At 37.9% G+C, this 16,105-nt stretch overlaps 1 protein-coding gene across 41 annotated transcripts in view; it reads left to right on the top strand.

The window, feature by feature from the left end:
* Positions 1–16,105, top strand: part of tau (microtubule-associated protein tau) — a 260,510-nt gene that overhangs the window by 168,697 nt on the left and 75,708 nt on the right. For 23 of the 41 annotated variants that reach the window (XM_073959822.1, XM_073959824.1, XM_073959808.1 and 20 more), the window contains exon 3: positions 9,731–9,774. In XM_073959822.1, coding sequence (XP_073815923.1) covers positions 9,731–9,774 — 44 coding nt within the window. Of the gene's footprint in view, positions 1–2,464; positions 2,636–8,817; positions 9,602–9,730; positions 9,775–16,105 lie in introns of all 41 variants that reach the window. The other 18 variants (XM_073959790.1, XM_073959794.1, XM_073959797.1 and 15 more) reach the window with 3 other exon arrangements.

Consider the following 16,105-nt stretch of genomic DNA (forward strand, 5'->3'; position numbering starts at 1 on the left):
TCTTCTATTCTATAGGAGCCTCCTACGGAGGTCTTCTATTCTATAGAAGCCTCCTACGGAGGTCTTCTATTCTATAGAAGCCTCCTATAGAAGCCTTCTACGGAGATCTTCTATTCTATAGAAGCCTCCTACGGAGATCTTCTATTCTATAGAAGCCTCCTACGGAGGTCTTCTATTCTATAGAAGCCTCCTACGGAGGTCTTCTATTCTATAGAAGCCTCCTACGGAGGTCTTCTATTCTATAGAAGCCTCCTACGGAGGTCTTCTATTCTATAGAAGCCTCCTACGGAGGTCTTCTATTCTATAGAAGCCTCCTACGGAGGTCTTCTATTCTATAGAAGCCTCCTACGGAGGTCTTCTATTCTATAGAAGCCTCCTACGGAGGTCTTCTATTCTAAAGAAGCCTCCTGCGGAGGTCTTCTATTCTACAGAAGCCTCCTCCGGAGGTCTTCTATTCTAAAGAAGCCTCCTACGGAGGTCTTTTATTCTATAGAAGCCTCCTACGGAGGTCTTTTATTCTATAGAAGCCTCCTACGGAGGTCTTTTATTCTATAGAAGCCTCCTACGGAGGTCATCTATTTTATAGAAGCCTCCTACGGAGATCCTCTATTCTATAGATGCCTCCAACGGAAGTCTTCTATTCTATAGAAGCCTCCTACGGAGGTCTTCTATTCTATAGAAGCCTCCTACGGAGATCTTCTATTCTATAGAAGCCTCCTACGGAGGTCTTCTATTCTATAGAAGCCTCCTACGGAGGTCTTCTATTCTATTGAAGCCTCCTACGGAGGTCTTCTATTCTATAGAAGCCTCCTACGGAGGTCTTCTATTCTATAGAAGCCTCCTAAGGAGGTCTTCTATTCTATAGAGCCTCCTACGGAGGTCTTCTATTCTATAGAAGCCTCCTACGCAGGTGTTCTATTCTATTGAAGCCTCCTACGGAGGTCTTCTATTCTATTGAAGCCTCCTACGGAGGTCTTCTAATTAGTAGAAGCCTGCTACGGAGGTCTTTTATTCTATAGAAGCCTCCTAAGGAGGTCTTTTATTCTATAGAAGCCTCCTAAGGAGGTCTTCTATTCAATAGAAGCCTCCTAAGGAGGTCTTCTATTCAATAGAAGCCTGCTACGGAGGTCTTCTATTCTATCATCCCATAATAAATCTTATAAATCCACTAACCACCAGAACGGATCATTCCAATATTTCAGATTTCCACACCCTAATTCTGAAACTACCCAAAATTGACAACTTCCTTCCGCATTACCTTTCGATACAATCTATGGTGCAGTTAATCACTTCGTACATGGTTACCGAAAGCTTAAACAAACATTTCTTTTCATGGGTTTGTGTTTGGTGTTTTTTTTTTTTTTTTTTTTTTTGAAAATTTGCCAAACGTTTATTTCAATTTGAATTTATTTAGCAGTTTGACATGATAATTGTTTTTATTTCCTCACAGACTACAAAGAAACCGGTAAAGTTGGGCTTCTTTCTACCCACCTTTAATCCTTTTTTATTCAATTTTTCCCCGCAAAGAAATGAAAAACAAATAAAAATTAAACGCAACCTCAAAAGTAAAACTAATAAACTAATAGTTGTCGGGTGCGGGTGATTTTTCGTTAGGCATGCGACACCAACTGCTTAACAACGACAAGAAAAACACAACAAAAAAACTTTTACTTTTAGGTGCATGGATTTGTGGCATGCTGTTGTCGTTCTTGTTTTTTTATAGAAACAAATACTAAAGAAATGGGGTCGGAAATGAAACACTTCTTGCATGTATAAATGCTGTTGGTATAAACAGGAGCATTGGAATGATACTTACTCCATTTACACCATTTCCAACTAAACATCAAATATAGGTCAGTGAACTTTAAACATGTCATGTTGTGTCAAAGTTTCATTAAATACCTTGAACCGTATATATTATTCTACGATATGTTGTTTATCTTCCAACAAAAACGCATTTCATTCTTTAACCCATACACCAAATATTGCCTAGCCAAATGTTTACAAATGAAACGGTGTAGAACGTGTTACTGCAGAATAGAATAGTTAGTGACTTCACTTTGTTATTGGTGGCTTCTGTTTTTTTGGGGTTTCCGTCGCCGTTGTTTTTCCTACGACACCCAACTTTGTTCGTAGCTTTGTCGTGAGCAGCATTTCACACGTGGTTGGGCGTTCAACAAAGTTAAACACACCAAAAAAAATATTTGATTTGCATTTTCTTTAATGAAAAATGAAAATACAAGAAAAGTGATTTTTTCTTACAAAGCAAGTAATTCGAAAAGTTTAAATTGCGTGTCGCCATTAAAATTTAGAAAATTATCAGATTTAAATTTTGTGTAAATTTCAAAAAGTTCCTGCCTTCTTTTTGCCGCCATTCAGCAAATTTATCGATTTATCTGCAACAGAATTTTACTTCCTTGTGATTGTAAAAAAAATTTATTTAATTGGAAACGAAAAAACCAAGTTTTCTTTTGTTTATAGTTAACAAAATTTCGACAAATAATTACAGTTGTTAAAATTTGTTTGGGAAAATCCCAACATTTTGGGCAAAAAATCGACGATTTTCTTTTGCCGCTGTGTAATTGAATTGCAGCTTTAAATTCAACAACATTGAAAAATGGGTGATACAGATGCGGTAAGTTTGAAATGATTGCAAATATTTTGAAACATCTATTGCTTCTTTTTTTTTGCTTTTATTTTAAAATTTGAAATTTAAAGCACTTTTAATCAAATTAAACATTTGATTTTTATTTTTAAAAATGTGATTGCTGATCCTATAACACCTATCACTGCTTCCTTACACTACACACATACATGCATATGTAAACAAAAGTCAAGTATCAACCCATGCTAGTTTTGTACATTATCCTGTGTTTTATTTGCTTAAGGCAGATTTCAAGAATCGAGCTGACTCCTACATATGTACATTACCAATTCTTCCTTTATATTTATCTCTGTGCTGATTTTCCCCAATATTTCTTTAATTATTTTTAATACTCTTAGCCTTTAGACTAAAGAGGGTATATACACTTTAATACGACCTAAAATGTGCTTCATCGAAATAACGGTTTTAGACCCCAAGTATGTTTAGACGAAATCAGCTTCAGACAATTTGGAGTTGATTTAGCCACATCCGGCCGTCCGTCTAAATTTTTGTCCGGCTGACTGGAGCGCACTATAACTCTCCGACGGATTAAACGGTTTGGTTCTCGTTCTCGCCGTTAGCACCCAATTTTATATATAATTATTTATTTTTTGACCATATTTAGTTCAACTTCTAAAATGGTCCATATCGGTCTTCTCCTAAGGGTACCTCCCCAGCAAAATGTTCGATGCCAAGGATGCCATTCAATCATGGGTGCAAGTGATCTGGCATGTCATCTTTTTAGCATCTTCATCGATGAATTTTATATGAGCGTGGACCCCAAAAGATGCTATTCATTTTTGGATCCAAAGCATGTCATTTACACCAATGCTTTGACATGTCATTTTCACCAATGCTTTGGCATGTCATTTCCACCAATGCTTTGCCATGTCATTTTCACCAACCCTTTGCAATGACATTATCATTACGACGAGAGTTTTAACAACGTTGATTGTGATTTCGAGTCTCCGAATTGAAAATAATTAATCTTATATATTTAGAAAAATGTGTATAAATAAAAACACAAAATTCACCTTTATTTGATCGATGGAATAGGCTCAAATACTGATGAAAAGATCCGATCTTTCACGACTTCCTTTGCATTGGTTCAAATGCTAATGAAAAGATTCGTTTGAACCAATACAAAAGATGCCATGAAATCACGTCATCGCATGGAACCCCTTCCTTCAAATTTTGCTGGGATGTTTTTCGTGAGCAAGTCCATGTTTCCCGTCACAGTGGTCCTAAACCTCTAAGTTATACGGTGGCCAACGAAATGACTAGAGGGAGCACTATCTATTGAAATGAAATGGCTCCCAAAATAAGATCCACTTCGAAAATGGACTATGTCGATCCTTCAAGTGCCTCCTTCGCAACACTTTTGAGCATGAATCCTAATCCATATTTTTGTCGCAAACTTCAAATATCCAAAAAGGGTCACAAAATTCTGAAAACCCCCTAATACATAATTTTGGGGAAACGGATTTTGGTTGTGTAGCCGGTATTCGATTTGTCCGTAGATGAAAGTTTTAATTTACATAGTTTACATATCTCTGTCGGCAAAGCCGACTGATATTTTTTTACTTGCTATATTTTTCCGAAGGTGGCTGTTACGGCACGTTTTGATCGACCTATTATTTCTTTTTGTATATAGTGCTGATTTCATCGTTGATTGTGTACACTGTTGCATCCCGTATGACCTTTTCTAGCAATATGTTAAATAGGTCACACGATAGGCTGACATCTGAAACCTAGCTTGGTATTAAAAATCTCGGAGAGGTTCTTTCCTACTGATCCCATGTCAGCTAGTGTTGTTCTATATAATCTTATTAAATTTGCAGGGATACCAAACTCAGACATAGAGTGAAACTCCCTTGACCTTCTTGGGTTGTAGAAGATGGATTTATAGTCGACAAATAGGGAGTATGTGGCGGCTGTGGCGTAAAGTGAAGATTTCGCCTACTCTAGATTTCCCAGGTCTAAAACCGCATTGGTATGACCCGATTATTTCATTGACTATAGGTTTAACTTGCTCACTCAATACGCCCGACAGTACTTTCTAATCAATTTTGCTAATCAACTGATGCACGCTCCTTTTTAGTATATCGCTATCGGTCTTGAACACTTCGGCAGGCAGCCCATCAGCTTCTGCTGTCTTGATTTCAGTTTGGGTAAGTGGTAAACACACAATGCCGTCGTTTGGGATTGGTTCTGGGGTATCTTCATCGCCGCCCATATTCGATACAAAATGCTTGATGAAATGCTCCATCCAAAATCTCAGTTACAAGGTTACCTTCATCATCTTTTCAGGAATGTGCCTGCACCATACCCTTGAGTCTGGTGTTTTACACTCTTAACTTCATTCTGACTTATGAACACAACGAGTTTCTCACGCTTACGTCTTCCCTGCCCTTTCTTCCTCCTTGTAAAGATACGCCTCTCCACTCCACTCTCCTCTTCACCCGATATTTCTCTTTGGCGCTTCGTTGTTCGGTATGAAATATAACATCTCCGTTGGTGCCCTCTATACAATAGAAAACCACAATAGGTGCCTTCTATAGAATTGAAAAGCTCCACAGGAAGCTTCTATAGAATAGAACACCTCTGTAGGAATCTTCTATAGAATACCTCCGTAAGAGGCTTTTAAAGAATAGAAGGCCTCCGTAGGAGGCTTCTATAGAATAAAAGACCTCAATAGGAGCCTCCGCAGAAGGCTTCCATAGAAAAGAAGACCTCCATAGGAGGATTCTATAGAATAGAGGACCTCCTTAGGAGGCTTCTATAGATAGGATAGAATAAAAGAACTCCTTGGAAGGCTTCCAACAAACAGAAGAGCTCCTTGAGAGGCTTCTAAATATAGAAGCTTCTCCATGAAAGACTTGCGTAGGAGGCTTCTATAGAATAGAAGACTTGCATGTAATAGTAGAAATCGAAAGGAGACTTCTGCAGAATATAAAACATCCATAACAGACTTCTATAGAATAGAAGACCTCCATAAGAGCCTCCGCAGAAGGCTCCCATAGAATAGCACACCTCCGTAGAAGGCTTCTATAGAATAGAAGACCTCCGTAGAAGGCTTCTATAGAATAGAAGACCTCCGTAGGAGGCTTCTATAGAATAGAACACCTGCGTAGGAGGCTTCTATAGAGTAGAGGCTTCTATTTAATGGTACACTATTTTGTTCTCGCTGGAATAGAATAGCTCCGTGGGAAAATCCTATAAGTAGAAAACCTCCGTAGGAAGTTTCTATAGAGGTTTCTATACAATAGAAGAAAGACCTATGTAGGAGGCTTCTATAGAATAGAAGACCTCCGTAGGAGGCTTCTATAGAATAGAAGACCTCCGTAGCAGGCTTCTATAGAATAGAAGACCTCCGTAGGAGGCTTCTATAGAATAGAAGACCTCCGTAGGAGGCTTCTATAGAATAGAAGACCTCCGTAGCAGGCTTCTATAGAATAGAAGACCTCCGTAGGAGGCTTCTATAGAATAGAAGACCCCCGTGGGAAGCTTCTATAGTATAGAAGACCTCCGTGGGAGGCTTCTATAGAATAGAAGACCTCCGTGGGATTCTTCTATAGAATAGAAGACCTCCGTGGGATTCTTCTATAGAATAGAAGATCTCCGTGGGAGGCTTCTATAGAATAGAAGACCTCCGTGGGAGGCTTCTATAAAATAGAAGACCTCCGTGGGAGGCTTCTATAAAATAGAAGACCTCCGTGGGAGGCTTCTATAGAATAGATGACCTCCGTAGGAAGCTTCTATAGAATAGACGACCTCCGTAATTTTTTAAAGAATAGAAGAACTCTTAAGGATTTGTTCTATCCTGCACATGACTTCTATAAAATGGGAGACCTCCATAGGAGAATCGTATAAGTAGAAGGCCTCCATAAAAGGATTCTAGAAAATAGGGGCTTCTATAAAATAGAAGACCACCGTAAGAAGATTCTTTAAAATAGAAGACATGCGTTATTTTTTAAAGAATAGAAAACCTCTGTAGAGGGATTCCATAGAAGCGTATCTTTCCTTTAATGCATCCTTATACGGAGGTCTTATTATTTAAGAAACATCCTATAGAGGTACTCTAATTTAATGACGTTTCTTTAAAATAGATGACACACTTAGGAGGCTTCTATAGAATAAAACAGGAGGCCTCCATGGAATAGAATAGCTCCGTGGGAAAATCCTATAAGTAAAAGGCCTCCATAGGTGGATTATTTAAAGTAGAAAACCTCCGTAGGAAGTTTCTATAGAGGTTTCTATACAATAGAAGAAAGACCTCCGTAGGAGGCTTCTATAGAATAGAAGACCTCCGTAGGAGGCTTCTATAGAATAGAAGACCTCCGCGTAGGAGTCTTCTATAGAATAGAAGACCTCCGCGTAGGAGTCTTCTATAGAATAGAAGACCTCCGCGTAGGAGTCTTCTATAGAATAGAAGACCTCCGTAGGAGGCTTCAATAGAATAGAAGACCTCCGTATGAGGCTTCTATAGAATAGAAGACCTCCGTAGGAGGCTTCTATAGAATAGAAGACCTCCGTAGGAGGCTTCTATAGAATAGAATACCTCCGTAGGAGGCTTCTATAGAATAGAACACCTGCGTAGGAGGCTTCTATAGAGTAGAGGCTTCTATTTAATGGTACACTATTTTGTTCTCGCTGAAGCCATTTTAGACCCTGTTGTTGACTCGGTTTGGCAGAAAGTTGTCAGAGATTAGATCGTGTGTTCACTCATGATTCCGTGTCACGCGTCGTGGGCATTGGACAGCGATTGTTCGATTGTTTCTGCTTCCTCTTCATCTTCGCATAACCTGTACAGGATTGTCACTCTGGACATTGCAGGACATTGATATTATTCTACTGTGACCCGTGATTATTCCCACCGTTAATTTCAGACCAGATTTCCTTGAATTATCCCGGCGTCGACTGGGGACATTTGAACAAGTCTGACAAATTTTAAAGACCATCCTCACAAACACATTTGGTATTGATTTAAAGTACAGATAATCTACTTCTATTGTCAGTTTTTACTTTTGGAATACGTCCAACAGAAGCAGAGATATTCGCCATGAAAATAAAATTCCACAAATTGGAAATTGGGATAGCTGACAACTTTAGGCCCTGAAAGTAGGTCACAATTGCCTTAATGCAGAGTAATTAATAACATTTAACTTAAAATGGCCTTTATGAGATTACGAGTATTCCAAAGTAGAATTAACGAAGTCATTAGTAGTCTCTAATTTTATATCAAGAGTCAAAAATAACTTTTCTGTATACCATTTAAAAAAAAAGAAAAAAATATTAGGACCTATTTAATGTCGTTCACATTCCAATCTCCCTCCCTTCGAGCACCACCACTATTCCACACTCACAAAAAAAAACCTCTACCATGCACCGATTGAATCTAACCCTTTTTGCCATGTTTATTGCTTTGGGAAATCTAATATTTTCAGCAATAAAAAAATCAAAACATTTTATTGGTAAAGTTTGTGGTATCCGGCCACTAAACCACAATGAAATGAAGGAGGGAAATATCAAAAAAAGGAAAAAGAAAAACAAAATATAAATAAATATGGCATACATCGGTACATTTTGTTGAATCAATAATTTATTGGCAGTGCAAATTATATTTTTGCGGGACAATAAAAACGCCAACAATCACAACAACAACAACAATAACAACATCAAGAATTACAACAGTAACACAATTTTATGACAATTCGGATCATGTTACAATGATAAACGGAATTTCATGACAAAAATACCTTAATCGTAAACGGATATGCCATAAATTCCTTTATACAGTAAGACATGGTATTGGCTAAACTGTCAATGTGTCAAGAAATGTTACTTAAGATTTTTGATAACAGATAGTTCGTAGGAACTCTTATTGCGACGTTTCACTGTATTCCATTTAATATCAATAAAAATATTTTGTTCACTCGATATGCAAATCATAGATTTATTTGACAACCATCAAAATGTCCATTAACTACCAAATTAATCCACAAAAAAGTTTCACTTTCGGTTTACATGCACCACCAGTTCTTGCACCTTATTAGACATTTGGCTCAACAAAATGTCTCCACACTTAAAACTGCAATCACCTGCACCAGTAGCTTAAAGTCGGCATTTAGAAAATGGAGAAGAATAATACAAGACCACCTCTTTTAATGCAGATGAGACCAGCTGGTCCACCAAGACCACCATTCCCAGGAGGAATGCCACCCAGACCCATGGGTGGTCCACCGCGACCTGGCGGTCCACCTATGTCCGGAGGCCCAGGTACTGGTATACGTCCGGGTGTACCACCACCCTTACGTACAATGGATAGCCGAGGAAATCTATTAATGGGAAGTCCTGGTGTACCATCACCACCGAGACCAGGTGGCCCACCACAGAACCCTCAAACAAGACCGCCGCCACCAAATAGTGGGGGTCCACAAAGTCCTACGGGTCAGGGTGGGCCACGACCACAAGGTGCATTTCCATGGCCACCCCAGGTGCCTGGGCAGCAACAACAGCCATCTACGCGACCACCAAATCCATTTCCCGGTAATCAAGCTGCTACACGACCGCCATTTAATCGACCACCAGGAGCGCCAGGGGGTTCACAACCATCGCAACAGCAACAACCTCAAACACGACCGTCTGGGCCACAACAACAACAGCAGCAGCAGTCTCAACAACAACAGCCGCAAAGACCACCTTCCTCTCTATCGACCAATGACGATGATGATGTGATAATGGGTCAAGCAGTTACTCCGCAAAAAACGTTACCACTCAAAAATGATCCCATGGGACCAGCGTTAAATGAAGCCGACGAAGATGCAGCCTTCAAAGACGATTCACCAGCCTCTATGATTAAGACCAGCGATTTATCATTAGTTTCACCCGATTCATTAGCTAATGATACCAGTATTTCGAAATCGCTAAGTGAAGAGGTGACAGGTTCAATATCGAGTAAGAAAAGAAGAATTTGTTATTAATACGAAAATCTAAAGCCATTTCAAAAAAAAAAAAAAAAATTAAAAAATAGTTCTTTCGATTTGTTTTAAATTACTAAAAATATTTCGTTTTTCTGCATTTCAGAGGGTGACAATGACAGTGGTGTTGATGAATCGACTCAAGAGAAGGTAAGTTGTACATACATAGTTGTAGCACGGTGCTCTTAAACCAACTTTAAATGAAAGGAGCTCACACCTGGGATGTTTTTTCGAATTCTGAAACTACAATGTTTATAGATGAAGAAAATCAAAAAAAAAAAAAAAAACAAAAAATCGGCGGAGCGCTTTTAAACAAACCGCGGTCAAAGTTCACATTTTTTGGGTGTTTTTTAGGTTTTCACAGTTTTGCTTGGAAACCGCAAGTTCTATCAGAATTGGATTGGAGAAAATATTGTGGCTGTGAAAATTCTCTGCAAAATTGACCTTTATGATATTTTCGTAGGGTATACCATTTTTGAGATATAGAAGTTCAAATTGGGACAATGCACTGATTGTATCGCCTCCTTATAAAACAATGTCGTTCGACTTAACTATCTTTAATAAAAACCGCTTACATCTGGGATGTTTTTGCGGATTCTGAAAAAGCAATGTTTATAAATGAGAAAAATCCAAAAACAAGAAAAAAATCGCTGGAGGGATTTTTAAATAAATCGCTGTCAAAGTTCACATTTTTAGGTTTAAATTAGATTTTACTTGGAAACCGCAAGTTCTGTTAAAAATATATTGTAGCTGTGAAAATTCTTTAAAGGATTGACATTTATGATTTGTTTCTAGGTTTTACCATTTTTACAGCGTTTTATTTAACTTGTTTAGGTGTCCGTTAAGTTCAAATCTGTTAACTCATTTAACCAATCGAACTGAAACGTTGCACACCTTTCAGATTTGGATGACAATACATGAATATGGGCCCATTTTTTCCTATAGCCCCCATATAGCGGTACCACCCGGTTTCAGGTATTTTGAGGATTTTATCCTCATTTTTAGCCCGAATTAGCTGTCATTTGGCATTTGAGATTCCCAATGATACAGACATTTCCCCACCAAAAATTGTGAACATAGATCCAGGTTTTGGTATAGCCTCCATATAGCGGAACGACCCGGTTTCAGGTATTATGAGGATTTTATCATCATTTTTAACTCGAATAGGCTATAATTTGGCATTTGGGGTTCCCAATGGTACTGAAACTTCCCCAACAAAAAATGTTGGACATAGGTCCAGGTTTTAGCATAGCGAACGACCCGATTTCAAGTGTTTTAAGGATTTTATCTTCATTTTGAGGCCGAATTGGCTGTACGAGTAACTTGGCATTTGGAGTCAACAATGGTACAGAAACTTCTCCACTAAAAATTGTTGACATAGGTCCAGGTTTTGGTATAGTCCCCATATAGCTGTACCACCCGATTTCAAGTGTTTTAGGGATTTTATCTTCATTTTTAGGCAGAATTGTCTGGAACTTGGCATTTAGAGTTCTCAATGGTACAGAAACTTCCCCACCAAAAATTATGGACGTAAGTCCAGGTTTTGGTATAGCCTTTTTATACCGGTACCACACGATTTCAGGCATTTTAATGTTTTTATCTACATTTTCGGCCTAAATTGACTATAATTTTGTTCTCAGTGGTCAAACAAATTTATTTACTAAAAAGTTAAAAATAAAAAATAATCGAACATTGGTGGCGTCGTTTTTATTGGGATAGCTAATACAATTTTGTTTTTTCAAAATAGTCTGGCTTAATCCCATTGTTGCTGTTTTATTATTTTAAAACAACTAATTTTCCACTTTTTCCACTAATAAAATAGCGCAAATAGCAAATAGCGCGTAAACCTAACAATAAAACACTGGAATTTAATATTTTTTAAATCATTTTTTATTGAGATATAGAAGTTCAGTTCACATTTTAAGGTTTTATTGTTAGGTTTACGCGATTTTGCTTGAAACCGGCAGGTCTTATCGAAATTGGACTGGAGAAAATCGTATAGCTGTGAAAATGATCTACCACATTTTTTTCCTAGGTTGTATCATTTTTGAGATATATAATTTTAAATTAGGAAATTACAGTCATGCTAAGGAGGCGATACTGTCAGTGCACTCCAATTTGAACTTCTATATCTCAAAAATGGTAAAACCTACGAAAATATCATAGAGGTCAAACTTGTAGAGAATTTTCACAGCCATAATATTTTTTCCAATCCAATTTCGATAGGACTTGCAGTTTCCAAGCAAAATCGGGAAAACCTAAGAACCCTAAAAATGTGAACTTTGACCGCGCTACGGTGATTTTTTTTCGATTTTTCTCATCTTTGAACATTGTAGTTTCAGAATCCGCAAAAACTTTCCAGTTGTAAGCTTCTTGCATTTAAAGTTGGTTCAAGAGCATCGCGGTAGTTGTTTACAAAACAAGTAAAAAACCATTAAGAAAAGCATCAAAATCAGGTGGCGCCGACTATATATTACTACCCTACACCACCACGATTTCAATAACGTTTGGCTAAATTTTTTCTAGACCCAATTGCGTCCATATCCAAATTTATACCGTTTGCAAAAAAAAATCGAGCTTATTTCTAAACCAAACCCCGTCACATTTTCTAAATTTCATAAAAATTAGTTATACATAGTGTGTTTTGTGAGTCAAATACTTCGGGCGAATATGTAATTATAGGAGAAACAAACTTGTTTCTTGTCCATATTCGGTGACATTTTTCAAATTTCATCTAAATTTACCATAATTTGTGTGTTTGGTACATTAAAAACATGAAATCGGCCGAACATATATATGGGAGCTATATCCAAATCATAACTGATTTCAATATAATTTGGCAAACTTTTTTCTAGACCAAATTCCGTCACACATTTCAAATTTCATCAAAAATTGGACATACAAAGCGAGGTTAGTACACTAAACACCTCAAATCGGACCAAAATATATGGGACCTATATCCAAATCTGAACCGATTTCACCAAAAGCAATAGCGATCTTCCTATCGGACCATAAATGCGACCTGTATGTCTCGTTTCCTTTTGCATAATACATACAAATTCATAAAATCATATACAACAATGTGGTGTAAGTTATAAATATCAGTCAGCTTTACCAACAGAGATATATCCTAAAGCACACGATCCGAGAAATGACCCTGAACTGGATTAAATCGCAATAGTATTGTAGTTTTGCGGAGGAGGTACCTGAAGGAATGTACGCATATAGTCCATCTTGGAACTGGATCTAATTTTGGTATCATTCCCTACGACAGTTATCGTGGCAACCAGCCATATTAGTTGATCAATGTAGGATTTGTTTGAGATTTTGGGTCATTGTGGCAGAAAGCACTGAATTCCCCACGAAAAAATTATGTCATTGTAATCAGAATCACAATGACTACCATCGATAAAAATTTCAAAGGAATTTTCAAACAGACCTTAAACTGCATTGAAGCAGGTGTAGCTCGATGTAGACATTCTGGATGTACTTTTGAAAAAAAAAAAATGGAATGTGTGAAGTTTCGGCCAAATGATATCATACTCAATTCGTATATTAACGTGTTCAATAGCCATTTTAGTTTTCATTTAGGTGCCGGCAGGTTTTTGTAGACCTCTTAGGACATTATAACAGAAAGTATGGACTTGCCTCTAAAGAATGTATCGTTGTACTTGCTCCATATTGTAAAACGATCCGAGACATGATCTTATATTGCACTTGTTCGAACAATTTTTAAGGTACCGGAAATAGCGAACCAATATGACCCGATATCAAACTGGATCTAAGTTTGCACAAAATATTACTAATAACCATTACCGGTTTTCAGAATTTTGTGGCCCTATTTTCAAACGTATGGATTTGGATTAAATCTCCAAAAAGTTTGAGGAGGTGTTTCGAGGAATGGACGCACTGTTCTTTTTGAAAGTGGATCTTATTTTGGTAGTCGATAGACATCGCTTCCACCGGGTGCCACCGTGGTGCAATGGTATGCACACCCGCCTTGCACACATAAGGTCGTGGGTTCGATTCCCCGGCCAGGCAACATCAAAACACTTTTCAACGGTGGCAAAATACCCCCAGTAATGTTGGCGACATTTCCTGAGTATTTCAGCCATGTAAAACTTCTCTACAAAAGTGGTGTCTTAGACACGCCGTTCGGACTCGGCAATAAACTGTAGGTCCCATATCATTGAGCTAATATGAATCGGGGTGAACTCATTGATATGAGAGAAGTCTCCCTTGTCCCTTATGGGATTTTTGTGGAACAATTATAATATATATATATATATATATATATATATATATATATATATATATATATATATATATATATCGCTCCCACCAGTCACTTAAGTTGGTAACCATATAATTTAGCGATTTTGGTACATTATACCAGGAAACACGGAAATACACACGACAAACACAATATCGCCGTAAACAGGACCACAAGGAGTACCTTCTGTAAAAATGTCCAAAGAATCCTTGAAATCCTGTACTTAAATAAAAATGTTGAACTTTTGTGAGGGACGATGGGTACATTTTCGAAATTAAAACAAGTTTGTACAAAATGTTACGAGATTCAAAGTTTGTGCCAAATCGGTTGCTCCGTTCCAAAAGAAGTAGACCGATAAGCACCATCTTCTAACTTTAGCTATAATTCGCAAAATTATTTCGTTATATTAAGTCCAGCGCAGCAACCGGTTCGAAAGATGTCGTGCGCAACAGACCACTTTCTCAGGAAGTACAGACTTGCCCTTGAAAATTTTTGTACCGTCGTAATAGAAGCCTCAAAAACAACCTATTACAAACAAATCAAAATAATTAGAGAGTAGGACTTAAACTACACTTCTCCGAATTTCTATGTAGGAGATATCCGAAGGATTGGACCGATATAGCCCATATTCGAACCTGATCTATGTCTGGTAGAAATATTAGGACGTGCAAAGTATAGACGAAATCGATTCCTCGCTTCGAGGGTGAATTTTTCTGGGGGTGGTACCCTAAGGAGTGGACCGATATGATCCATCTTCGAACTTGATCTAAGTTTGGGTAGAATATTTGAGGGTCAAATTTCTGACCGAATCGTATAATCCGTTCGGGAGTTATCGTGCGCACCAGCCAGACAGACAGACGGACGGACATGGCTAAATCGACTCCAAATTGTCTGAAACGGAATCGTCCAAACATGGATTTAGACCCCAAAAATCATTATCCCGATGGGCATTTCTGAGTGAAATCGGACACTCTTTTAAAATGAGGTTCTTGATTTCTTTTATTATACTCTCCACCATAATATGGAGGGTAAAATTAAATTTGTCATTCCGTTTGTAACACAGCTAATCATTCATCGGAGACCCTATAAAGTATATATATTCTTGATCAGGGTAAAATTCTAAGTCGGTACAACCATGTTCGTCTGTCTGTCCGTCTGTTGAAATCAAGATACAGCTCGCAATTTTTAAGATGGAGCTTTATAATTTGGTATAGAAGTTTCTATTACTCTTAGGATGTTTGCTATTGCAAATGGGCTATATCGGTCCACGTTTTGATATAGCTGCCATAGAACGGTACCACCCGATTTTCGGAATTCTTAAATGTCTAAGCCTTATTAACACTCCAAACTGGCTGAAATTTTGTACTTAGTCTTCGTTGGGGGTACTAAACCATTCCCCGGAAATTTGTCGAAATAGGTCCATGCTTTCATATAGCCTCATAGTACGGTACCTCCCGATTTTTGGTATTTTGAAGGTTGTGGCCACAACAATCCACCGAAATGGCTGAAATTTTGTAGTTGGTCTTCAGTTGGGGTATTAAACGTTTTATATAAAATTTGTCGGTATAGGCCCACGCCTTCATATAGCCCCCATAGTACCTTCCGATTTCCGTATTTTGAATGGTGTGGTTGAAATTTGGTATTTAGTCCTCGTTGGGGGTATAAACCTTTCCATGTAAAATTTGTCGGTATAGGTCCACGCCTTCATATAGCCTCCGTATAACGGTACATCCCCATTTTCTGTATTTTGAAGATTGTGGAAACAATAACCCACTGAAATAGCTGAAATTTAGTATTTTGTCTTCGTTGGTGGTATTAAACTTTCTCTCAGAAATTTGTCGGTACAGGTCCACGCCCTTGTTTAGCCCCCATAAAACAGCACCTCCTGATTTTCGTAATTCTAAAGGTTGTAACGTCAATATCCCTCCGAAAGACTAAAATTTTTGTATTTAGTCTTCCATATGGTTATAAAATATTCCCGAAGATAGTTATCAGTATAGTTCCACGTCTTCCTATATCGCCCATAGAAGCGTACCTCTTGATTTTCGGTATTATCTTAGCGAAATATCGGAAATGTGGTATTTAGTCTTCTTTGAGTCTAAAAACTTTCCGCCAGAAATTTGTAGGTATAGATCGACGTTCTGACAATGCCCTCATAGAACGGTACCTCCCAAATTTAGGTATTTTGAAGATTAGCCACATTTCTTT

Source organism: Musca autumnalis, unplaced genomic scaffold (assembly GCF_047663935.1).
Source record: "Musca autumnalis isolate F117 unplaced genomic scaffold, ASM4766393v1 scaffold_1, whole genome shotgun sequence".
In the NCBI taxonomy this organism is placed as follows: domain Eukaryota; kingdom Metazoa; phylum Arthropoda; class Insecta; order Diptera; family Muscidae; genus Musca; species Musca autumnalis.